This window comes from Heliangelus exortis, chromosome 12 (assembly GCF_036169615.1).
Source record: "Heliangelus exortis chromosome 12, bHelExo1.hap1, whole genome shotgun sequence".
NCBI lineage: Eukaryota > Metazoa > Chordata > Aves > Apodiformes > Trochilidae > Heliangelus > Heliangelus exortis.
The window spans coordinates 7,156,127-7,180,269 of record NC_092433.1 but is presented as its reverse complement, the minus strand read 5'-3'; the positions used below and the strand labels follow the sequence as shown (position 1 = coordinate 7,180,269).

At 63.1% G+C, this 24,143-nt stretch overlaps 1 protein-coding gene across 6 annotated transcripts; it reads left to right on the top strand.

Moving 5' to 3' along the window:
* The first annotated feature begins 8,271 nt into the window (after nucleotides 1-8,271).
* SLC38A3 (solute carrier family 38 member 3) lies at nucleotides 8,272-22,632 on the top strand. 6 transcript variants are annotated; one of them, XM_071755768.1, is made up of 16 exons: nucleotides 8,272-8,434; nucleotides 15,657-15,798; nucleotides 15,951-16,035; nucleotides 16,130-16,245; nucleotides 16,742-16,815; nucleotides 16,913-17,005; nucleotides 17,102-17,183; nucleotides 18,103-18,185; nucleotides 18,325-18,383; nucleotides 18,831-19,004; nucleotides 19,092-19,171; nucleotides 19,675-19,775; nucleotides 19,892-20,016; nucleotides 20,322-20,466; nucleotides 20,843-20,946; nucleotides 21,044-22,632. In XM_071755768.1, exons 2-16 carry the CDS (start codon nucleotides 15,698-15,700, stop codon nucleotides 21,146-21,148), a joined length of 1,527 nt encoding a protein of 508 aa, XP_071611869.1. In that variant the 5' UTR covers nucleotides 8,272-8,434; nucleotides 15,657-15,697; the 3' UTR covers nucleotides 21,149-22,632. The 6 variants fall into 6 exon arrangements, with proteins under 6 accessions (XP_071611869.1, XP_071611866.1, XP_071611863.1 ...); XM_071755765.1 differs by lacking the exon at nucleotides 8,272-8,434 and adding an exon at nucleotides 12,898-13,033; XM_071755762.1 differs by lacking the exon at nucleotides 8,272-8,434 and adding an exon at nucleotides 13,819-13,999.
* Nucleotides 22,633-24,143: the final 1,511 nt, after the last annotated feature.

Genomic DNA, 24,143 nt, shown 5'->3' with positions numbered 1-24,143 from the left:
AGGCTGGGGGGGCCATCCCCGAGCATAATGCGGCTATTGACAGGCGAGCCGGCGGCCTCAGAGCCGCACAATAGGTCCTTGTCTGCCGGCCTGCTCCTGCCCAGCCCAGTGCCCGGCGTCGGGCTCCCTTCTTCCCCGAGCAGCTCAGAGCTCACACAGGTGCCACCAAGGGAGAACACTGGGTAGGCTGCGAGAGCAAGTGGGGTGGAAGAGCCATGGGTGGGAGAGCACCTGGTAAACCCCCCTTTCTCGTAAACCAGTGCCCTGGGGAAGGGGAATTGGTTGGGACGCCCCCCAAAACTCACGCCCTGGTGCCCCGGCTGGGACAGGGCTCAGGGCCCCTCCTCAGCCACACGGTGACGAGAACAAGCAGGTTGGTGTGTGTCCGGCACTGACCCCACTCCCCTCTCGGGACCGTGTCCGAGCCCCCAGCACCCACCGAGGGCAGCCAGAGAACTGGCAGCCACCTGAGGAGCTCCACTGCTCCGGTCCCCCGACTCCGCGGCCCCCCTCGGCGGGGGAACTGCTGCCCCACGGCCGCCGTCTCACCTGCTACGGCGTGTGGGCTCTGCCGGAGCTCGCCTGCCTCCTCGCCCCGCGGGTGAGCCGGGGCTGCGGCTGCCTCCTGCTCTTTAAACCCCAAATCCTCGGTGCCGGGCGCCAGTCCCGCCGGCGGCGGGGGCGGAGGGAGGGGACGCAAAGCCCCGGTCCCTGCTGCCGGGGCCGGCACCAACAAAAGGCGACTGTGTCCCGTGTCCTCCCCGTGCACCCAGGCATCCGGCCGAACGCTCGGGGACAGCCCCTCGGGATCCCGGGGCTCCCTGGGGTGCTGACACCCTCTCCGCCTGAGCTGGGAAGGAGGGAGAGGTCCGGGTCCCCGATCGCAGCCGCAGAGCAGCATCCCCACGTTCCCAGGAACCTGTCCTGCCCTCTTGGTCCTGTCCCTGACTGGAGGGGTGCCAGGGAGAAGGTCACCCCCCACCTCATCTACTAGAGCAAAACCCGGCCCGGGGGAAGGCTGAAGGAGGAGGAAGGGGACATGGCTGCGGCCGCGGTGCCTCGGGGACTCACCCCGCGGGACCCCCAGAGCCCTGCCCAGCCAAGGGGCCGGCTGGCTGCCTGCGAAACATCCCTCAGTCCGAAGGCCGGGAGCAGCCCGTGCCGCCTCATTAACGCGGGGTAAATGTGTAACGAGCTCTCGGCCGGGCCGGGGCGGTTCGAGCCGCACGGCTCCACTCGCCCCGCCGGTGTGCCGGGAGCTGTGGGAGCTGTGGGAGCCGCGCGAGCCGCGCAGCCGTGGCAGGAGGGTGGAGAAGGGGTGGGGGATATCGGTGCCATGGCAAACCCCGTGTGGCTCCAGACCAGGCTGCCCCGGAGCTGGCAGGGGGGCGAATGCCGGGCACACCGTACCGTGCTGTGCACTATTGTGCTCCACGGGTGGGTTTCAGGCAGCCGGGGGGCCTAGGGTGCGGGTGACACCGCTGGGAAGGGGCCTGGTGGCACGGCCACCCCTCCCCGCTGGAGAGTCCAAGAAGTGCCGGAGCTGTCCCACGGTGGTGCGGGCAGCTTTCCAGGGTGCTGGGTGGTTCCCCAGCCCTCTCCTGCTGCTGCTCCCGACGGAGAGCGAGAGATGGGGGCTGCCAGACCCCTGCCTGCACCTGCAGCGACAAGTAGGAGCCCCTAGCACGGGGTGATGTGGGGCAGCATCCCTGTGGGGAAGTGTGCAACGGGGGACCATGATGTGTGGAGAGGGTAAGGCTTTGCGGAAGACATGGACCTGGGGATGACACGCTATCTGGGGAGGACATATAGGGTCGGGGGCGGGGGGGCATGACACGGGCTTGGGGGTCACACGAGTGCGACAGGGCAGCTGGTTCCGGAGGAGCCCGAGCAGGGCGGGCAGGGCGCGGGCAGGGTGCACGCTGGTGGCAAGCAGGACGCAGGCAAGGCCCGGCCGTGCCGCCGGCTGCCGTCAGAGGGCAGTCGGGGCCCGTGGCCGGAACGGGATAGGGCGGGACACGGTGGCAGCAGGGGTGGGCTGGGGGTCCCGTGGAGCAGGCCGGGCCCACAGTGGCGGGGCGGGACTAGAGCCCGACATGGGGCAAGCTGGACTCACCACGAAGCGGGCTGGGTTCACCGTGAGGCGGGCTGGCTTTGATGTGGGGCAGCTGGGTGCTTTTGCGGGCCCGGCACTGGCGCTCCGTGCCGGGGCTTCTGCCCCTCTCCCGCAACGTCGCGGCGGGTGGCCCGGCCGTGCCCCCTCTGGCAGCGGGACCAAGAGGGGTTTGGGGCGCGGACAGGTCCCCCTGCCCATGTGCGCACCGTGGCGGGATGTTGGCGTGGTCGGTGTGCCGGGGTAACCAGCGCCGTGACCGGGAAGGCGGCCGGCGGGAACCGGGAGCCACCGGCCGGCTGTGGCCGCAGCAGCCCGCTCACCTTGCCGGGACCTGAACCAGCCTCTGCCATCTCCCCGGTCTCTGGTGGGAATGGGGTGTCCCTCGGATGGAGGAGCTCTGGGAGGGGGGCTGGGGCTGGGGGTATTGGCATGATCCACTGTGCTGTGCAGATGAAGAAGGGTTTCAGGGAGCTGGGCTGCAGGGAGAGCACATGGGGCAGCTGGGCGGGACGGGACACCCTGTGCAGGATGGCTGCCCACCGCCAACCAGCTGGACCTGGCTGGTCCACAGTTCCCAGGGACTGGACCAGCCCCACAGCAAGCAGCACGGAACTGGGCAAGACAAGCCCTGTGCTGGGCAAGGAGGGACTGTGCAGCACCTGGGGCCAGTGGTCACAGGGCTGCCCTGGCTGTGCCTGCGCACTGTCCATTCTGTGTTGGCCACCTCGGCACAGCCTCTACACCAGCGTGGTGGGCACTTACTCCTCCTGGCTCCCCCGATCAGCCCCCCATAATCCCCAGGCTATTTTTTGGCTGTGTGGCAGGGTTGGTACTGTTACCTCCCCCTGGCAGCGCTGGGCAGGGCAGTGCTGCCAGCTTTGCTCGGTGGTGGGGGTCCGGGGAACAGGAGTTGATAGGGGGTCCCGGGTGCCTGGACATGTGCTGGTGGTGGCTGGGGCTGGATGGGGCTGTTTTCCTCTGTTTGCTCGGCCGTGGGGACTGCCAGCGATGTGGATCAAGGCCGGCGTCCCCTCGGCAGCCAATTGTCTGACAGCTCAGAGGGGAGGGAGAGGGGCAGCTGCCCCAGGGTTTTCCCAGCCATGGAGAAGGCCACCATGCAAACGCTGCCCGGCCTGAAAGAGTGCCTGGCTCAGCCCACCCAAGTGAAAGGCTGGGTGATGCTGGTGGAGACTGCTGAGACCCCAGCATTCCCCAGCTGTACTCTAGTCAGAGCAGCCACCTCTGTGTCCTGCTGGACTGTGGGGACCTCAGTGCTGGGGGACAGGACAGCCTTGGTTCTGAGCACTGGCACATCCTTTTGTGATTCTCCTGCTAAATCCATTTCCCTGACAGATCATGAAAAGGCCTTTATCCCCTCTCCTCCTCGTGGCCAGATGACACCCGGCAGGACCCTGTGTTGCTATCTGTCCCTAGGACTGCCTGTCATCCCCAAAGCAGTCTGCATTTCACTGGGGCTGCACGAGCCATATCTGCTCCTGGGTCAGCTCTGGACCGACTGCCATCCCCCTCAGGAGAGGAGGAACATGTTTGTGGCCATGTTTCCATTTTTGGCCCAGTTATTTATATCTTTCAACAAGGATGCTACAGTAGTCTGGGCCGAAAGGCGTGCCTGGTCCTCCCCTGTCCCCGGTCCCCAGGTCCCCAGCCATCTGCCACCCAGGCCCTGGGCAGTGTGCCTGCCCTCCCTGGGGCTCCCCCAGCCGGCTCTATGCTCATGACAGCTTGCTGGAGAGCTCAGGGTTGAACAGGAGACACCTCCCATCTCTGGGCACCCCTCAATGCTGCCCCACATCTCCTTCCACTGCCCCACACTGCAGCCCTGCTCCTGCTAAAGATTAACCTATGGCTCAACCCCGGACCTGGTGCCCCAGGGGTTTGGCTGGGGGTCTGGCCCTGGCCCAGCCCAGGTGGGGTTTGTTTGGGGTGTCAGGCAGCCTGACCCTGCTGTCCTGCACTGCTGACATTGTCCTATGCCTCTTGGGAGGCTATGAGAGCTGCCTGGGCTCCATCCTCATCCTCAGGGACCCTGTGCAGCTGCAATACAGGATTCTGAGCTGCCCACGGGATGGGTGACTTTGAGGCTCGGGGACATGATAGAGGATCTCAGACCCTGTGCATGTGGGAGCATTCCCTGCAAGCTGGTAGATCCCCTGGGCCCCCTTGGCCCCCCTGCAAGCAGAGGTTGCCCAGCAGAGTGGGGCCCTGGCACCGTCCTGAGGGATTGCTGCCGGAGCATCCCTCCAGCATCTGGTACCCAGAACTCAGGGGAAAATTCTGCCAGCCCCACGCCTGGTTTTCCAGTGGGATATGGGGAGAAACAGAGCCCAGCAACTGGGGACACTGGGCAAATGAGCAAAAGCTCAGAGGAGTTGGCCCAGAGCTGGTGTGCTGGACATTTTGGGACTATCATTGTCACTTGGCTTGTTTGGCTTTAAAGGCATGTAAGTTGCATTTAAAGGCATTAAAGTCCTTGCTAAGTCCTTGCTTAATTGACTTAAAGGCATTTAAGCACTTGCTGCAGTATGGCAAGCCCATGGGAGCAAAGCCCCTGTGGGGCTGTGGGTGCTGCCAGTGGGGGCAGAGGGGACAGCAGGGAAATACCTGCTCTGCCTGAGTGGCAGAGATGAGTGGGTTGCTACCAGCACCACTGAAGGTGACAGAGATCCCCCTATGCTAAGGGGAACTCTGTTCCCATCTCTTACAGCTCAGGGCATCCTTCTGCCCTCAAGCCCTTCCAAGAAGCCATGGTGATTGATGGCTGGAAGCTGGAGGAGCTGCATGGGACTGCTGTCCCTGTGAGGGCTGTGGGAACTCTGATCCCCCCTGGGGCCCCCTTCTAAACCTCACAGTGCTGCAGGGAGAAGCAGCAGGGTTACCCCAGGGCTTGTCCTCAGGTCCTTGGTTTCTGGTGTGGCATTTGGCAGGGAAGCGATTGAGCACAGAGATAAACCCACCCTTGAGGTCTGCTGAGCAGCACTTTGCTTCTGGCCTCTGTAAAGTTAATTGGTTTCGAGGTTCCAGGAACAAACGAAGGAGAAAAACCCACTCTCCCAATGTGCGGGATCATTGAATGCTCTCTGGCGAGTTATAATTGCAAATCATGTTTTGAAATCGCATTAACCAATTAGTCCTTGTTGTTGTTGTGCCCTGCCACATGACAGCATGTGCCGCGAGGGAGGCGATGGTCAAGGGCGAGGGAGGGGGCGATGAGCTGCCCCCAGCTTGCTCCCAGCCCAGCTGCCATGCTGCTGGCACCTGGGGGCTTCAGCAGAGGGGATGGCTGGGGAGAGGATAGGTGCTGCCTGGAGCATGACCTTGGACAGGTGTCACCCCCCAGTCCCTCCAGCCCACGCTGCTGGCTGCAGGCATCCCTCTCCTCCTGCCACATGTTCTCCTTGCTCGCGCCCCAGCAGTTGGATTGAGGAGGACATTGAGGGTCTCAGAGCTCCTTCCAGGTGTTTGGGCTCTGCCTGTGGCATTGCTGGTGCTGGGGACTAGAGGCACCTGCTGGCATGTTCCCAGCAAGGACAAGCGCCTTGTTTAAGAGTAAGTGGTGGTGGTGCCAGCGGGGGATACTGCTTGGGCTGCAGATGTAAGTGTTCTCTCTGACACATCTCCCTGCTGTCTCCCATCTCAGCCCTGGGAACAGTGGGCAGTGGCAGGCAGCAGCAGGCATCAGGCACAGAGGCCGGGAGAGGAAACCAAGCATGACAAGGAGGGCATACCCCACCATGCATGGCACCCACACCTTCATGGCTGGGTCCTGGCCATCCTTGTCCTGTGCCAGGGTGCTCTTGAGGCTGAGGGGTTTTATGGGCTCACTTTAATCTGCTTGATCTCCAAGCGTGGCTGAAGGACAAAAAATAGGGCAGCTTTTGGCTAGGTGGATTGGTGAGAAGGCAAACTGCACAGGGATGGGCTGCGGGCATGGAACAACCAGCATGATGCTCAGCTCCCCACCAGCGGTGAGGCAGGATGCTCCCAGAGGGACACACCATGCACACTCCCCCAGAGGTTCCTCAGATTGGGGAATCTGGCGTCAAACTTTCCATCTGGCCAGAGAAAAACACATGGCTGCAGTTTCACAATCTGCTGGAGCTCAGGCACAGGCCCGACACCACCAAAGCCAGCGGGCAGGGCCAGGGAAGAACTGTCAGCTGGGGGGCTCAAGGGGCTGAGAGGAGGGTCTCAGCCCACCCCTCTCCCAGGCAGCCCTTGGCAGCCCTTCCCTCTGCATAGCCAGCCCAGATGCATGGGGCTGGGGCAGGGTGTGGGGCTGGAGCTGTGTGCAAGGTTCAGGGACTCATTGGGCCATGCTCCCTTTCCTTCCTCTCCTTTCCACTGCTTTGCTTTTCCACAATGCTTCAGGTGGGCACATCATGGCCATCTCCTCTGCCCAGCTGAGAGGGAGGAAGTGATGGAGAGGAGTGCCACACACCAGGGAACATGAGAGGGAATGATAAATAGAGGGCATGGCTTCATTTTTGCCAAAAGCAGAAAGTGAAGGGAAACGTCTGGAGGCTGAGAAGGAGAAGACAGGCTCTGAGACACTGCCCGGCCTCCCATCCTTCTGGCAGGGGCTACACCCTATGTGCCACGGGACAGTGCTGCCTCTCCCCGTCCCCAGCTGCCCAGTGTGTTTGCTTACAGGGCGGCAGCTCTCAGCCTCATTCTACAGCCCTCGGCGAGGTGTGTTGCCGCCAGTCCCTGGGACGTCTGGGCACTGGTGCCACGTGGATGGTGCCCGTCTTGGCCGGGGTAGGGGAAGGGTTAAGCAGATGGCTCGAGTCCAGCTGTGCCCATGGCTCTGGGTGCCTCGACTCCCCCCCTTGCCACCCTGCCGAACCTGGCTGTCTCCGGTCCCCTGGCGTGCCAGCCAGCGCTGGTTCAGCACTTACGCACGCTGCTGTTATTAGAAATCAGTTAATGGATGTTTCCAGCCAATGGAGAGCAGCAGTAACAGGAGCCGCGGGATTGCCAGGAGCGGGACGGCAGAGCTGCCGCTGAATATTTAACATCCTGCCATGCCAGGTGAGAGGGTGCCACCGCTGTCGGCAGAGCAAGGGGGGCTCTTCCCCTTCCCGTCCCGATGGTGACGCTTGCTGCTGGCTAGTGGAGTCCTTCCCATCCCAGACTGCCGGAGGCTTCCTGAGGATTTATGGAAGATACGTGTAACACAAATAAAACCTTCCAGCAACGCGCCGAGCCGTCCTGCCGGTGTGCAGGGCTGGCTGCTCTGCACGGGGAAGGCGGTGCACTGAGCCCCCACCTCACTGTGGAGAGGCCCTCAACGATTTTCCTCCAAAGTAAAAGCCAGGGAGGGGGCAGAGGAGCTGAGATGCCTGCTAAACAGGAAGGGAGATGCTTTGGGGGTGGCAGCCCTTTGGAAGGGGCAGGGTACCTGCACGGATATGACTGCGGGCTGCCCAGGAGCTCCTGGCTCTCCCTGCACTGCATGGGATGCTCTTGGGAGAAAAAAATTCCTCTTTGAGGCATTTCTGTGGGGACCCCAAAATTTGGTCTTCATGGAAAAAAAATCCCAAACAGATATTTCAGCTCAAGCAGAGGAGTGTGGTGGAGACCAGAGGTTCTGGGACACTCTGGGCTGAGCCCACAGGGTTTGCTTGTTCTTAACATTTGGAAGTGCTGTGGAGGCTGCTGCAGGGGTCCTGAGGGCCAGGTTAATGTGAGGCTGCCCCGAATAGTGAGAGAGGGCGTGAGGGGTGCTGAGGAGCGACTCTGCTCCTCACTAAGAGGGGAGAAGACCCAGCTCATGCACTCAAACGCCTGCTCGGTTTATCCCTCGGGTGATACGAGAGTGCTTCTGACAGCTCCATTGCTTTGGGTGCTGGCTGCTGGCCCACGCAGCAGCTCCCGGGTGGGCCGAGAGTGGTGCTCGGTGGGGTAGCGATGCTTAACGGGGTGGTGATGCTCGGTGAGGTTCCGATGCCCGGGAGGTGGGTGGTGCCCGGATGTGGCCATGCCCGGTGAGGCAACCATGCCCGTCGGGACGGCTCTATCCGAAGGGGCGGCTGGCGGGGCGGGGCCGGGCGGAGGAGGGGGCGGGTCTGGGGCCGGGTGCGCTGCCCCCCGCGGCCGATCCCTCCTCGGCGCTGCCCCTGACGGGAGCCCTGGTTGGGAGCCGCTGCGGTGTGGGCGGGCCCGGCTCCGGTTTAATCTCCGGCTCCGCCGGGATTACGGCTTCAGGATAGTCTCTAATCCGAGGCACGGAGGGGCTGGCAACCCGGGGCTGCTCGCCCCAGCCCGCAACAGAGGCACCGCCAGAGAGAGGGGCAGGTAAGTCCGCTCCGGTTGCATGCACTCCCGTGCTTTTATCCTTCCCCTTCGGGTAAGTCCGGTGCTGAAGGCTGTCGGGGGTTTGGACCCCTCGTCTGCTTTTGCTCCCTTCCCCACACCCCATTCTACTGCCCCCCGACCTCGACTCATGTCCCTTCGCTCGCTGCCTGGCCCCGCTCCCGTCCCACAGCCCAGAGCTCCCCGCAATCCCCCGCTCCCCTCCTCCGCCTCCCGCAGGCGCACAGCCCCCCCTCCCCCAGGCAGCACTGGGGAAAGCTCCGGGCTCCGGGGCTCGGGCAGTCCTGGCAGGTGGCAGCGCCCCGAGGCTGTTTGCTTTGCTTCTCTCCTGCCATTTCCCTCTGCGGCCGCCGAAACCCTCCCACGCCGGGTGACAAACCCTGCCAGGACAGAGGGAAGGCAGGACCCTGCCTGTCCGCCTTCTCACCCTCATCCCGGGGGGGCTTCGGTATCGCCGCCCGCTTTGCTGATAATAATTACGTCACTAGTCCCCAAGCCCCCTTTTCTTCCTCCTTTTTCCGCTTTAATTTTTAATTGCCCGTGAGAACGACATATGTTTCTTAAGGCTGGAAGCGGTCGCGGCCGGGATCGTGTGTCAGGATGCCTGGGCGCGGTGGGGGGCACGGCTGGGAGGAGCGATGCCGGCCGCCCTGGGGGCTGCTGGGGCTCGGCGGGGCCGTGTGTGCGGTGCTGCCCCGGGCCGGGGTGTTGATAGAGCCGGACCGGCTGTGTGCAAACGCAGGAGGCGCATTGCATTCCCGCCGGCCACGCGTGTTCCCTGCCAGCCTGCACGATGGTCTGCTCTGATCGAGGCAGCTTCAAACATCCCGCTGGAAGGGAAAACTGAGGCACGGAAGGTGGCTTCTGGCCCCGGGCTTCGTGTGTCAGGGACTGGTTCTGTGGCACGGGTCAGGGGTCCCGGCAAGTTGTCAGCAGGTGGCACGGAGGGGAAGCAGAGCCCCAGCTGGCTGCGGAGGGCATGGCTGTACCGAGCTGCTGCGGAGATGGGGAATTTTCCACTGGCCATTTGGATCTGGCCCAAGCTGAGCCGTTAGACCTGCCTGGTCCTTGCTGCCGGCCACCGGCACGCGTTCGCCCCCCAGCTTGGGGTGGCACTCCGGAAAAAGCCCCCCGTGCCCTCCACTCCTGCCCTGTCCTCTGGGGAATTAGTGCCATTGCCCCCTGGCTCCGGTGTCCAGGGATGCTGGGAGGCAGTGGGGCAGCACGGGGGGTGCCGTCACCACGGGGGACCCTGGCTGAGGCACAAAGGGCCCCGCAGCACCCGACCGTGCTGCAGCTGTAATCACACGCCGGGGCCGCAGCCACGGCAAACAAACAGGCATCGGCAGAGCCTATTTTCCTTGGCGCGTGGGGACGGGGGGGAGAAGCGGAATCCCACGGGTTCCTTTGGAAACGCAGTCCTTGAGAAAACAGGGGTGGGTTGGGGACAGGACGGGGCCCCCGTGCCCCCGGCTCTTCTCACCGCGTGGGTTTCGGCCGCTGCGTGCCTCCCTGGCTGCTGACGCAGGTCCGAGGCTGGCTGGGTCCCCCATGCCAGCAGGGGGAAAGCCAGATGGTCCTGCCAACCTAGGGCTGGGAACAGACACCAGGCTGATAGGGTGGCCCTGTGGCAAGAGCAACAGGACTGAGGGTAGTGGTGGTCCCACAGGGCTTGGGCAGGTTGTGGTCACTGGTTGGGATGAGATATGGTGCTGGGGTGGCAGGGGACACACAAGGCTGCAGCTCAGGTCAGTTCCTCCTAGTGTTCCCAGTGCTGCCAGCAGCAAATGGCAGATTGGATTTTTTGCCATCAAGCCATTGGTGTCATCCTGCCGAGGCCAGGTGTGTTTTAGGGAGCTCCTGGAAAGCATCTCACTTCCAAGGTGAAATGTGTCTCCGGTGGTGCAATAGAAAACCTAACGTGTTTTTTTTTTTCAGGAGTTAACTGCCCATAAGTCCCCACAGTGCCACCATCCGTGACACTGTCCTCCCTTGGTGGCTCCTGATGAGCAGTGCATTAAGTTTGTAGCAAAAGCGAACATCTAGCTTACAGCCAGCTGAGATGCCTTGGGCTCAATCCACTATCTCACCTGGCCTCCCCTAGAGCCAGGCTGTGGGCAACCAGGCTGTGTGCTGTGTCCACCCTGTCCCTGTTCCTCACACTGCCTCTGCTGCCTGACCTTGTCCGACACGGGCTCAACCCCTTCCTTTCATGCCATGTTGCGTCAGCTACAACCTGGGCTGTCCCCGTGCTGGGTATAGCTCCCCTTGCCTGTTCTCAGTTTCCCATTGCTCTTCCCAGCTCTCCTTGGTGCTTGTGCTTGGATGCATGGAGATGTGATGTGATGGTGGTGACTGGTACCTGTGCTGCAGCACCTTGGTCCCCCCATGGAACTATCTTGGGGCATGCATCTGGCAGGGAATTGTGTGACTGAGCCACACCATGTCTCTGGTGCTGGAAAACTCTCCACGTCGTTCCCCCAGGATGACTGGCTTCTCTGTCCCCTTCCCTGAAGTGCCTTTCCCCTCCTGGTGTGTCCTGGACCCTGGAATATACATTGCAGCAGGATGGTGCTGGGGCTGGTGGCCATGAGCCAATGGGTCCCACTCGTGGTCTTAAAGGGAGGATCTTGGGTGGACACCACTCCCCAGACAGTATGACAAGGACAGCACAGAGCTACAACACAGTGGTGCTGATGCCACTAGAGCCCTGGTTGCCAGGACAGTGGCTTCAAGAGCTGCTAGCTCCTTCTTGTCACTGCCAATTGTGCCCTGGCTGTAGCACCTGGGGCATTGCCTGGCCCGAGTCTGGGCCATGGTATTTGGTGCAGTATTTGGTGCAGTGCTGAAACCCCAGATCACTGCAGGGCTAGGTGAGCCTGGGAGTGGTAGCCACACTGCCCAGCTTGTGCTGGTATCATGCGTGGGGCTGGCTGACTTCGCTGTCTGGTGGGGCTAACTCATGAGAGTCTCCAGCAGGTTAATTTGGGAGGGTCTACAACAGGGCTACTCAGAGGTGCTCTCCAGCCATGCACTGGCAGGTTCTCCTCAGCTGTCCAGCACCGTGGTTGCCTGTGACCCCATTCACATGAGTGTGTACCCCAGAAATTCTCATCCTGAAGATGATGAAGATGGTTGTGTCCCTGGGCAGCTGAATGTGCCCTTCTAGGTGCCTGCTGTCCCAGGGGGGGTGGGACCATAGCAGTGCCGTTGCTTGGCTGGGAGGTGGGTGGGAGCAGTAGGTTTAAAAGCAGGTTTGAGGTGCTAATTTTAGGAAGGCAGTTCAGGGATAAAGCCATATCTATGTGTGTGCTGGGGGCGAAGGGGTCAGGCTATCTCTGTTCCTGGCACTCAGACTCCCAGGGTTGCCTCGGGGAGGAATTCTCAGTGGATGGGCAAGGAGAGACGTGAGGGGCTCCCCACTGAGCATGCCAGAGACGCCCAAGGTTCAGGATATTGGCCCATGCCTGCACACCCCTGTGCCCGTGGTAGTGCTGGGAGCTGACCGGGGACCCGAGGCTGGGTGCACCCCGTGCCCAGCAGCGCTGCTGGTGGGTGACAACGGTGGAGGGACATGGCTGTCGGTCCCTGTCCTCTTTCCCACGCTGCCAGTCTCTCCCAGAGGACTGTCACCAGCGTAGCCCCAGGGAACATGAGACCTGCCGGTGCCCGGCTCCGCTGAAACCCGAACAGCCACCTGTGCGGGGGGGCACGGGCGGGGGGGGGGTTGCTGACGGCCCCCCGGCACACACCGGCGGCAGTGGGGTACCTGGCTACCCGCACGCAGGCCGGCAGCTGCCGCAGGCTTGGCGCTAAATCCGGATTACCACCCGGAATAGTCCCGCGGCCTCGGCCCCAGCTGGGGCGGATTAGCGGGGATTCATCTGCAGAGGGAGAGGAAGTGGGGAGGGGGATCTCTGCCCTGCGGGTGTCCCTGGCCCGGGGGAGCACCCACCTGTTGCCAGGGAGACTCAGCGCCTTTGTCCCCCATTTTTGGGAGCAGGGGGTGCCCATGGATGGATGTCACGGGCTGCGGGGACACGGGAGGTCATCACACCTCAGACTGGCGCCGTGCGGTGCAGAGAGGATGGGCAAGCAGAGGCTCTCAGCCCCGCTGCGTGCCCTGGTCCCACGGGCACGGACTGTGCCGTGCCGAGGCTTGACCGGGGGAACCGGTAGTACAAGGGCCGAGTTTCCCGTCGTGGCAGCCGCGCTGCCGAGGTTGGACCCCCCCCCCCCCCCATCTAACACATCCCGCGGGCATTGCCAACAGAGCTCCTATGCCCCACTGCTACCGGCTCTGCCTTGCTCCCAGATGGGATTTTCCTCCCTTTAAGTAGAGTCCGGGTGGATGCGAGCTGTCAGGCAGGGAGACAGCCTCTTCCAGAGCCGGATCTACCATCCCCCGGGGACCCCAGTGCTGCCTGCTGTCTGCCAGGCCGGACAGGGATTTGGGAGCCCTGCCGCCCCACACACGTCCCCATCCCTGGGAGGGGACGCCAGGCATTTGTGCTGGCCGGGACCAGCGGCGTGCCAGACCAAACGTAGCCTCCCGAGGCGCAGACGTGGCCGGCGGGAAGGGTACGTGCTGCCCCACTCATACGGCTCGGCGTTCCCGGCGGGGCGGGGGGGGCGCCGGGACGGCATCGGGGCCCAGCTCGGTCTGCCTGGCCGCCGCGGAGGGCTGGTGGCATGGACAATGTCCCTGGTGGCACCGAGCAGTGCCACAGCAGGATCATCCTCCGGGAGAGAGGGGCTGGGTAGTGGGAGGTCTCGATACAGCGGGTGTGTCGTCGTCCCTGTCACCCGGAGCCGTCGGGCAGCCGAGAGGCGCACACCCGGAAATCAGGGCGGGAGGCTTAGTACCCCCAGGGACATGGCCCCAAGGACATGGCGGGGGGCTCTGTGCCCACGCACATGGCTATTCCACACCATCATGGTGGGGGACCATGTGCCGGGGCTGGGCTGGTGGTCAGGAGGGGGGCTATGCCAGGCGGCACATGGTCTGCTCGATGTGGCAGCGTCCCACCCGATCATCTCCGGGGTGGGCTCGGGCTCTTGGGGCTGGAACGCTGCGAGAAGAGATTCCCGGGGAGATGCTCTTTGCCCAGAGTGGAGGGTCCCCTCCTGAGGTTGGGCACATAAGGTTAAGGGCTGAACCCACCGCTACAGCCCTGGGGGAACCCACGCCAACATCCCCACCCCCCGCTCCACCCCCGGGGCCATCCGCCGCTCCGTGTATTTGTTCTGTCAAGCCTTATCGCAAGGCAAACAGCGGCAGGCAGGCCATGCGCTGCTCGATCGAAGCATCTCCCGTTCCCTCCCGTTTTATCTTCCCCTTTTTTTCCCCGTCGCCGCTGCCGGGAGACCCTGGCCGAGGGGCAAAGGCCGGGGCCAGCTGGGGAGGTGGCGGCGAGCGGTGTCGAGGCTGTGCCAGGGCTGCCCAGCGGGAGGAAGCGTCTGGGTGGCGGTGCTAAGCCCGGTGCATGCGAAATGAGCCCGACCGTGCCGCTTGCTATTCCGAGAGGCGCTCGGGGGAAGAAGCTGGTATTTCCTGAGCTGCCCGGCGAGGTGTAATTATAACCTGGGAGAAGAAAGGGGCTGCAGAGGCGAGCGTCCAGCCTCCCCGGCGCCCGCGGGGGAGCGGGCAGGGGGAGAGGGCCGACTCCTGCCCACCGGCGGTGGGATGCAGTGGAGCTCTGCCTGCAGGCATCGCGGTGGAGCTGGGCTGGGGTGAGGAGGCACAGGGTATCTGTTGGCCCCTCTCAAGCCCGGTGCCGGGAGCGGTGGGTTCGGTGATGTTCGCCCGCGGCGGCGGGAAGGCGCAGAGTTAACGGCGGCGGCTGGACGTGCTGGCAGCCTTGTTTGTGCCTGGATCTGGCCCAAGCAGGGGCCTAGTGGAGGGGATAAATCATCGCCCTGCGCTTCCCTCTCCTCCCCCGCATGGCTGAGCCTCCTTGCTATGGTCCCCTCTGGCCTGGGTCTTCCCTCAGTTTCCCCACCAGGCTGTGTTTTTCAGGCAGGGTGGTCCAGTCATGTGCCCCCTCCACACGTAAGCCTTAGGGGCTCAGCCCTCCCGGCACTGCCTGAAGCCCTGAGGTGACCCTGCCATGTCTCCTTCGTGGTCAGATGGCAGAGTCAGGAGCCCAGAGGTGCTGGTGCCCATGCCCTGCAGTGGCATTCCTCCCCTGTGTGCCAGAGAGGGGGCGGCGCGGCTACTGCCCCACCGTCTCCCTGCTGCAGCAGTGCCGTGGGAAGTCTTGCCTGGTCCCCAGAGGCTCCTCTGGGAGCACAAAGATGGGCACGTCCTCGGCTCACCCTGGGGGGTGGCGGGGCAGCAGCATCCTCCCGGGGTTAAGGACCACACCGCATCCCAGCCAGCCTTTGCGTCCGGACAGGTGGAATCGTCTCTTTGCTAGACATGGACCCAGTGTGGAGCCCCCCGGGCTGGACGGACGGGACCCCAGCCCCCAGGGGCGGCGGGGGGTGGCGGGGGACCCTGCCCCGGCTGCCAGCCTGCCCCAGAAAGCCACCCCGTGCCGTTTCCCAGCGGGGCGGGGAGGCCGGGGCTCACACAGAGGCGGCTTTGTGCGATGTGCCAAGGCGTCCTGCGCTCGGCAGCCCGGCCGCCTTCCCCTGCCAAGGAGCTGTCTCCCGGCTCCTCGCTCTTTCCTGCTCCATTTGTCCAGCCCTGACGTGCCCCCGAGCCCCTGCCTTGGCGCCCCACCATTGGCGGGGTGTAACGGTGGTGACTGTGGGGTCCCCAAGCTCTCCACCCCATCCCCAGCTGCCATCACAAGCGCCCCCACTCAGCCATCGGCGCTCATCTGCCGGAGGGGAAACTGAGGCAGGGAGCTGAGACCTGCAGGCAGGGGAGTGGAGGTGGGCTGGCATTGCGGACGGAGGCTCCAGGGCTGGGCTGGGGTTGTGGTGTGGGTACAGGAGTGGAGTGGAGCTCAGTAGGTTGTAGGGTGGCTAGCTGGGCGAGGGGGCAGTCCTGCCCAGGGACCATTGTGGAGCTGTGGGAGCTGGGGCGAGCTCTTTGGGGTGTTTTGTGCTGAGAAGGCAAATGGGAGAAGTCAGCTCTGGTGATGCCTGGCTGGCCATCCCTGTCACCCCTGGGTGCCCATCCCTGCCATGCCCCTAGTATATGTGGGACCTCCTGCCCAGAGCTGGACCCCTGTTTGTTGTCCCTCTTTTGCAGAGCCCAAGGAGAGCCTGCAGCAAGTCCAGTCATCTCCCACCATGGATGTACCCCTCCAGACCGAGATGGTGGAGCTGGTGCCCAATGGGAAGCACACGACCATGCTCACCACCTCTGCCATCCCCTCTCTGGGGGGTGACAGGTAGGGGCCCTGGGATGATTGGGGGTGCCAGGAGATTGGGGGATCTCTCTTGGCTGCTCCTTGCCCTTGTGATACCAGCTGGCACTGGTTTGGGGGCACATGGCAGCCCCCACCTCTTCTTTGTCCTCACCCCCCTTCCCTCCGGTGGTCAGGTTTGAGGAGAACCAGCCTGGCACAGCAGAGATGGAGGAGTTCCTGCCCCATGGTGCCGAAAAGAAGCAGACACACTTCACTGATGTGAGTATCGCCATGGGGAGCTTGGTGGTAGTGGGATGGGGAAGGTGCCGGTGTCACCAGTGTGCCCCCTCACTGTTGTGTCTCGTGTATGCAGTTCGAAGGGAAGACGTCTTTTGGGATGTCCGTCTTCAACCTGAGCAATGCCATCATGGGCAGTGGCATTCTGGGTCTGGCCTATGCCATGGCCAACACCGGCATCATCCTCTTCCTGTGAGTGCTGTGTGCCTGCCATGGCTTGGGTGGGGGGGTCTGGGTCAGGGGGGTCCTCCAAAGGGGTTGGTGAGTGCCAGAGGTGCAGGTAAGAAAGGGGTCTCTGGCTTGGGGTGATGCCAGGACCAATGTCCTGCTGCCTGAGCAGTGCCTGTCCCTGGCATGAGCTTGTCTGCCTCTGCCAGGTACTGTGCCCGGGGAGGAGGAGGATGAGGTTGAAGGCTTGACTTCCTTAATACAAGACCAGATTTCCCCACATGACCCAAAAGACAGGGGTGCCGGCTCCCCTTGGGCACGAGGGACATGAACCCAGAGGGCTGCCCCCTGGCTGTGGGGTGCCCACACCCTGTGGTCTATCCACCCCCTTGAACACCCAGCTGGTGCCAAGGTGAGGAGCTGGGTACCCTACCAGGACACCTACCTGCAGACAGAGCTCGTTTTGCTGTGCCTGAGCCCTGTGCTGTGACCTGCTGGTGATGGCACTGTCTTTCCACAGCTTCCTCCTGACAGCGGTGGCCCTGCTGTCCAGCTACTCCATCCACCTGCTGCTCAAGTCCTCCGGCATCGTGGGTGAGTGCTAAGTCCCTGATGGGGCCGTTCTGGGGGGGTTTGTGAGGTGGAGGGTTCCCTCCCGACCCTCACTGTGCTGCTGCTCCCCATTTTGCAGGGATCCGTGCCTATGAGCAGCTGGGCTACAGAGCCTTTGGCACGCCGGGGAAGCTGGCTGCGGCCATCGCCATCACTCTGCAGAACATTGGAGGTGAGGATGTGGCTGGGGGGAGTGGGCTGGTGGGGCTGGGGGACACACACAGCACTGGAGCACGCTGGCACAGTGTGACTTCGCTCTGCCCCACAGCCATGTCCAGCTACCTGTACATCGTCAAATCTGAAGTGCCTCTGGTTATCCAGACCTTCCTCAACCTGGAGGAGAAGACCACGTGAGTAGCTCCTGCCCATGCTGCCTGCCTTCCCCGGGCAGGCGCCGGAGCTTCATTTCCAGCTGTGCAGCCTGTGGCAGGGATTTAGTGCCATTAAGCCACTACTATTTTTGATAACCGTCAGTGCTGAATAAGCCCCTGGGTGAGATTAAACCGGGCTGAACTTCCAATCCCTGCTCCTCACATCCCCTTGAGATCAGCCTTTCCTCCTTGAGCAGAGTCTGGGGCTGCGGGGAGGGGACAAGATCTCTAGGTGGGAATGGGTCTCCCCATGCTGTGCCTGCATCCCCACCCAGAAGCAAGGGGGGTGAGGGCTGGGTAGAGCTGCTACTGGGGCCTCCACTGGTCTGGGACTGGGCATCCCAACCAGACTGGACCCCAGCTGCTCTGGGGTCCGTGACCATATGTGGGACTGAGGCTGGGCAAGGGTCCTGCCTTTGGGCAGCTCCCTCCACCTGGGCCGCTGAGGACCTTGCATGAGCCCCTCTCCAGTGTGGATACCCTTGTCCTGGCCTCCTTCTGCTGTCAGGCTGCAGACCAGCACATATATGCTGAGCACAGTAGTTCTCAGCCTGCCTGCAGCAGCTCTAACTCTACTGGGGTAAGCTCAAGGGTCCCTGGGGATGCTGGAGCTGTGGGGGTCCCCAGGGATACTGGAAGTGGAGGCTCCACAGGGATGCCATCTGAGAGGGGTGCCTGGGGGTGTTGGTCTCAGGAAGTCCCCAGGAATACTGGCACAGCAGAGATGCCAGCATTGCTGGGGATGCCAGATCAGGGGTCTAGGGATGCCAACACTAGGGTGTCCGATGCTGCCAGCTCCAAAGCCCCCACAGATGGCACACAGCATCCCCCCTCAATGGCTGCTTGTGCCTTTTGTGCCCTGGCAGAGCCCGGGGCTGAGCAGACCCTCTGCTTCCAGGGACTGGTACATGAATGGGAACTACCTGGTGATCCTGGTTTCCGTCACTATTATCCTGCCCCTGGCCCTCATGAAGCAGCTGGGTAAGTCAGGGGATGCCACCTGCAGCACCAGGGTCCAGTATGCTGGTGCTCCTGTGAAGTGATGGTGCGAATCTGGGAGTGACAGGCAAGGAAGGGGGGGGTTCTGCCTGCACCACCAGCCACTCTTCTCCCTCCCCAGGCTACCTCGGCTATGCCAGTGGCTTCTCCCTCAGCTGTATGGTCTTCTTCCTCATCTCGGTGAGCACCTGCTGACATGTGCCAATGGCTTTGGATGGGTGCTGGGGTTTGGCATGGGTGCTGAGGTTTGGCATGGATGCTGAGCATCCCTTCTGGAAACACGCATGGCTCTGCGTGCTGGGGGGACAGCAGGGACACTGGGTGCTCGGGGCTGCGGAGACACCACGGCAGTGCTGTCACTCTGCTGGGTTATTTTTGGCTGAAGCAGCAGAGTGCTGGAGAGAGGGGAAGGGAGAGGGTGCTCGGTGGGGGGAGTAGCCATGCATGTGGCCCCTCCACGTGCTGCTGTCCCTCCCTGCCCTGCTGCCCACCCCCGCAGGGACAGCCTCTGGGGGCAGCATCACTGCGGGCACCCCATGGAAGGGAACAAACAAGGGGACCTTCCTGTGGTCATGGTGCTGGTTCATGGTGCTGGCTGTTGACTGTCCCCATGTGCCCCCTCCCTAGGTCATCTACAAGAAGTTCCAGATCCCCTGCCCGCTCCCTGAGCAGGAGGTGAACCTCACAGGCAGCCTCAACACCACCCCCGTCAGCACCAGTGACTACCAGAATGGCTACACTGTCCTCCAGGCACCTGAGCAGGACACCTGCACCCCCAGTTTCTTCACCCTAAACTCCCAGGTGGGTGCCCGGGGTGCACCACTGGGGCTCCCATGCATCCCATGAAGCTGGGCAGCCCAGGTGCTCAGCCACCCTCCTCTCATGCAGACGGCGTACACCATCCCCATCATGGCCTTTGCCTTCGTCTGCCACCCTGAGGTCCTGCCCATCTACACAGAGTTGAAGGAGTGAGTTCTGAGTGGGGGTACCAACAGTGTGGGTGGGTTTTGCCCAGTGCCCACCTAAAGGCAGTGCTGTCCTGGGTGTGGGACCTGCACTGGGGCACCATGGAGAGGTGGGTGATATCACCAGGAATGGGTGGTGTGTGGCAGGACCTGGGATGGGTGATTTCAGTCCTAAAAGGTGGGTGGTACAACCTGGGGTGAGTGGGTGGATGGCAGTCAGTGGCAGGTTATATCACCCCTGGGAGGTGGGTGATGGGGACTCAGGAAGGGTGGTGATATGACCCCAGGAAGGTGGGTGTTATGCCCCAGGGTGGGTGGTTTGTTGATGGGTGATCCAACCCACCATGCAGCCCAGGAAAGAGGATGCTACCCCTCTCTGCACAGCCCCCGTACACTATAGGGTGCTCTGGGATCACCCCTCTTTGCCAGGTGGGTCCTGGGTGCTGGTGGGTGCCACGGGGTAGGCTGGGCCAGGGGGGCCACGCTGAGCCCACTGTCTCCTGCAGCCCCTCCAAGAAGAAGATGCAGTGCATCTCCAACATCTCCATCACGGTCATGTACTTCATGTACTTCTTGGCTGCCCTCTTTGGCTACCTCACGTTCTACGGTGAGTCCTTGGGGAGAGGGCCAGGGTCCCTGCTGGCATGGGATGCTGCCACCACTCAGGACCAGAGTGGTGGCAGCACTGGAGCTGACCCAGAGGCTCCCCACTGGTGCCTGCAGGCCGTGTGGAGTCAGAGCTGCTGCACACCTACAACAAGGTGGACCCCTTTGACGTGCTCATCCTGTGTGTGCGGGTGGCTGTGCTGACGGCTGTCACCCTCACTGTCCCCATCGTCCTCTTCCCGGTGAGTGGCTCTGTGAGCATGCCAGGTGGCTCTGCCACCCCCATCTGACACAGGGCTTTGGCACCAGGCTTTGAGAGGGGAAATTGAGGCAGTGATGGGGCTGGGGACAGGGTAACAGGGATCGGTGAGGCTGCAGGGATTGGGAACTGGGACCAAGGGCAGGGCTGTGAAGGGGTGAAGGGGGGGACATGGCCATAGGGACAGGGCTTGGGCAGGGGTGACAGGGACTGGCAGGACTTCAAGGACAGGGCATGGGATGGATGCTGGCTCCAAGATGGAGCATGACATCCTGTCCCTGTCCCCAGGTGCGCCGGGCCATCCAGCAGATGCTATTCCAAGGGAAGGACTTCAGCTGGATCCGCCATATCATCATTGCTGTGGTCCTGCTGACCTTTATCAATCTCTTGGTCATCTTTGCTCCCTCCATCCTTGGCATCTTCGGCCTGATTGGTGTGTAACAGCACCCTCTCCTGTCCCCCTTTGCCCTGGCCTGGTTTGATGCTCAGCTTTCCCTGACCTTCCCCATGCCTCAATTTCACCTTTCCACCTTGCCAGGACTAGGTGACACATTGCTTTTCCCCTGGGCATTTCCTGTGCTCCACCAAGCCAGGCTCATCCTTCTCAGTGCCCGGCTCAGTGCCTGGGCCCTGGCTGCAGGGGACAGCATGGGAATGGTGCCAGGACATGGTGTCCCCTAGGTTCCTGGAAGGCTTTGCCAGAGCTGGGGGTAGTGGGGGAGGGGGACAGAACCTGGCTCAGCAGAGGAGCTGGCAGGGCTGAGTCACAAGGCAGGGGCCTCTACCCCCTTTGTCCCTGTCTGCTTCAGGTGCCACCTCTGCTCCCTGCCTCATCTTCATCTTCCCTGCCATTTTCTACATCCGCATCATGCCCAAGGACAAGGAGCCGCTGCGCTCTGCCCCCAAAATCTTGGTAAGCAGGGGGATGGGGGAGAGGGATGGGGGTCCCAGAGCTGGACTGGGGACTCTGTCACCCTGGCTGTCCCTCATACTTTGCCCTGTCCTCACAGGCTGCCTGCTTTGCCCTCCTTGGGGTGGTCTTCATGATCATGAGCTTGAGCTTCATCATCATTGACTGGGCTGCAGGCGGGGGGAAGAGTGGTGGCAGCCACTAGCCAGCACCGGGTGCCCATGCCAACCTCCCCCCTGCCCACCGGTGCCCCAGGGAGAGCCAGCCCCGGGATCAGCCCCTGTGCCACAGCCCTGCCGGGCTTCCCCAGGGACCCTACGCTGTCACTGCCCATCACTCGCCACGGTGGTGGTAGGGGCATGAGCCATGGCACGTGCAGGGAATCCCTCTGACCTGTGCCCAGGATGGGGTAGAAAGCCTGGGGCAGGTGCTGTGTTCCCCACCCTGCTCCAGCGGGTCCCTCCCCTCCTCCACGCCTCAGTTTCCCCATCTGTAAAATGGGGACAATAATACTGCCCTACCTCACCGGGAGCTGGCACTCAGCTGGAGCTCATCTGAACGCCCCGGGCACTGCTAGGGGCCTGGGGCACTGCCCACTGCAGGGGTCCAGGACTGGGGTACCTTTCCAGGCCCCTAGACAGCACCGAGAGCCCTGATGAACACTGTCCATGAGGGGCTGGGGTGGTCAGACCCCTGGCAGAGCCCCTGTCCAAGCCACCTGCCCTCTTCCCCTGGTACCCCAGCATGATGCCACCTGTCTCCATGGGCAAGTGTTTTCCTGCTGCTGCTGGTGGTACCCAGCCTGCTGCTCCTGAGGCCACTGGGAGCTCAGTTGGCTCCCAGTGTCCACGGAGAGGACCCCAGTGACCCCCAGGCCATGCCTGGGGACCAGCTGCATTGTTCTGGGGAGGTGACATGCACAGTGGGGGTTTGATGCCTGCTGGCATCTTGCCCATACTGTGGCTTAGCTTCCTGGGGCCAGGTCCCCCTGAGGGATGCAGGTGGGGGACGTGGGGGGCTGAGGGCCAGCTCGGGGCTCCAGAGCCACCCCCATGTCTGTGTGCTCAGACGTCAGGGTGATGGGCAACCCTAGCTGGGCCTGCTTGCCTTGGACCCAGGGCCAGCACACAGGCCCCTGCAGCCCTCTCTCATCCACCCACCCACCCACCCATCCATGCTGTCAGGATGCCCCGTGCCATGCCAAAACCTGGAGAGCAGCTCTCCTGCCCCCCATCCCCACCTTCCCAGCAGGGGAGATGGGGGAGGAAGGGAGCCCAGCAGGATGAGCAGCACGGGGCAGGGGGGATGTCCTGCGGCAAAGTACATAAGAGACGTATTTTTTTACTGGGGAGGGTGGAGGCTGGGATGCTTTTTATAAATACTGTATATAAGAGTAGATCTTTTTTAATGTGTTATGTTGTTTTGGGTAGCTCTGTTTAATGTACATATGGGGCGGGGGGGGAGGAGGGGAACTGGGTGGCACCGCTGTGGACCCTCGCCATTGGCCCAGGGCTGCTGGCCCCCGCGTTGCTGTCCCCATCCCGGCTGCCCCGTGGCCATCCATCCCTGCGCCACGCTGGGGCGGCGGGGGAGGGGCGGTGCTTTTAAATTATCCATGGGGCGATGTCCATGGCGGCAAGGAGGCCGGGGGGCCGAGGTGCCCGCAGTGCGAATAAAGATGTGAACATGGCCAGGTCTCGGGGGTCACTGGGGCGGGCGAGGAGCTGGCACGCAAGCTGGCACCCGGCACGCAGCGTCCCGGAACATACGGACACGCACGCACACGGAGGCACGGACGTACGCGGGGACAGCAGGGACACTTAGGCATGCACGCAGAGGGGCAGAGCACAGGTGTGCAGAGGGACAGAACGGACGTCGGGACACACGCACAGGGATGCACAGGCATACATGGGGACAGCATGGACGAAGGGAAAGTCCCACGCACCCACGGGGACAGACGGAAAAGCACAGGGGGACGCCCGTCGGGGCAAGCACAGGGGCAGACTGGGGGTCGCGGGGCTGTGCGGGCACCAGGGGGCGCTGAGCCCCGCAACCACCCGGCCCGAGGGTGCACTCCCGGGGTGGGTTCCCCGGGAGTGCGGGACCCCGGGAATGGGACCCCTGGGATGGACCTCGGAGATTGGGCCCCCGGGAGAGAGAGACAGCACGGGAAGTACGACCCTCGGGAATTAGGACCCCTGAGGAGTGGGGCCCAGGATGAGCAGGACCCTGAGAGGTGGGACCCCCGTGGGAGCAGGCCCGGAGCGGGTCCCCGGGAGGTGGCCGGAACTGCAGTGGAAGTGGCGCTGTGGGCATCCCGTACTTGGTGCCAGGGCAGCAGGTGACCCACAACACGCACACCCACTTCCCGGGAGCAGCCCCAAGCCCCCCACTACCCTCTCCCAGGTCCATCATGAAGTCGGGTTAAGCCCCCCGTGTCGCCCCTCTCCACCCTACTCGCGCATACGGGGCTTTACTCCAGCCGGCCTCAGGCCCGGGCACGACGCCAGCTCGTTAGCGAAGCCTTATTAACGCTGCAGCCCGCTCCCACGGGAACAGCCCTGATCCTTCCACGTCGGGCCCACGGACCCCACGGCGGGGCTGCGAAGGGAAGGGGGGGGGGGGGCTACAGCCCTTCCCTTGGCAGCGGCTTCTAGAGTGGATCACCCACTGCTGCCCCCTCCCTGCTCCGGAGGTGTCAGCTCGGGGGTGAGAGGGGGCCCAGGGGGTCGGCGAGGGATAGACACAGGGCTGGGAGGGTTTCTGGGCAGGGGCCAACTCCCGGGGGGCAGATGGCACAGCTCCTCGGCTTGCGCGGGGGTTCTGGTTCCCAGGGGAGAGCCCTGGGAACTGGGATGGGCAAGTGCCAAGGTACCCCACTCCTCGAGAGTACGAGAGCGGCTGTGTGCGCCACCCAGCCCGGCCCCATCCTGCCCATCCCTTCCCACGCTCACCACCAGCCCTGGCACCCTCCACATCAGGCAAGGTGGCACGTGGGTCCTCAAGGGCTAAGCCACCACCTTGCCACACCCTGTCCCCACAGCAGGTGGCCCTGAGGCGCAGCACCTCCCCAACACCACCAGCTCAGGGCTGCACCCCTCTCTCTGCCCCCAAAAGCACCCCAGGGCCCAAAGTAAAGCACCCAGACTCGAGCTCCCTCCCCATGGCTGCCCCGGGCACACCGATGCCACGGGCCCCCT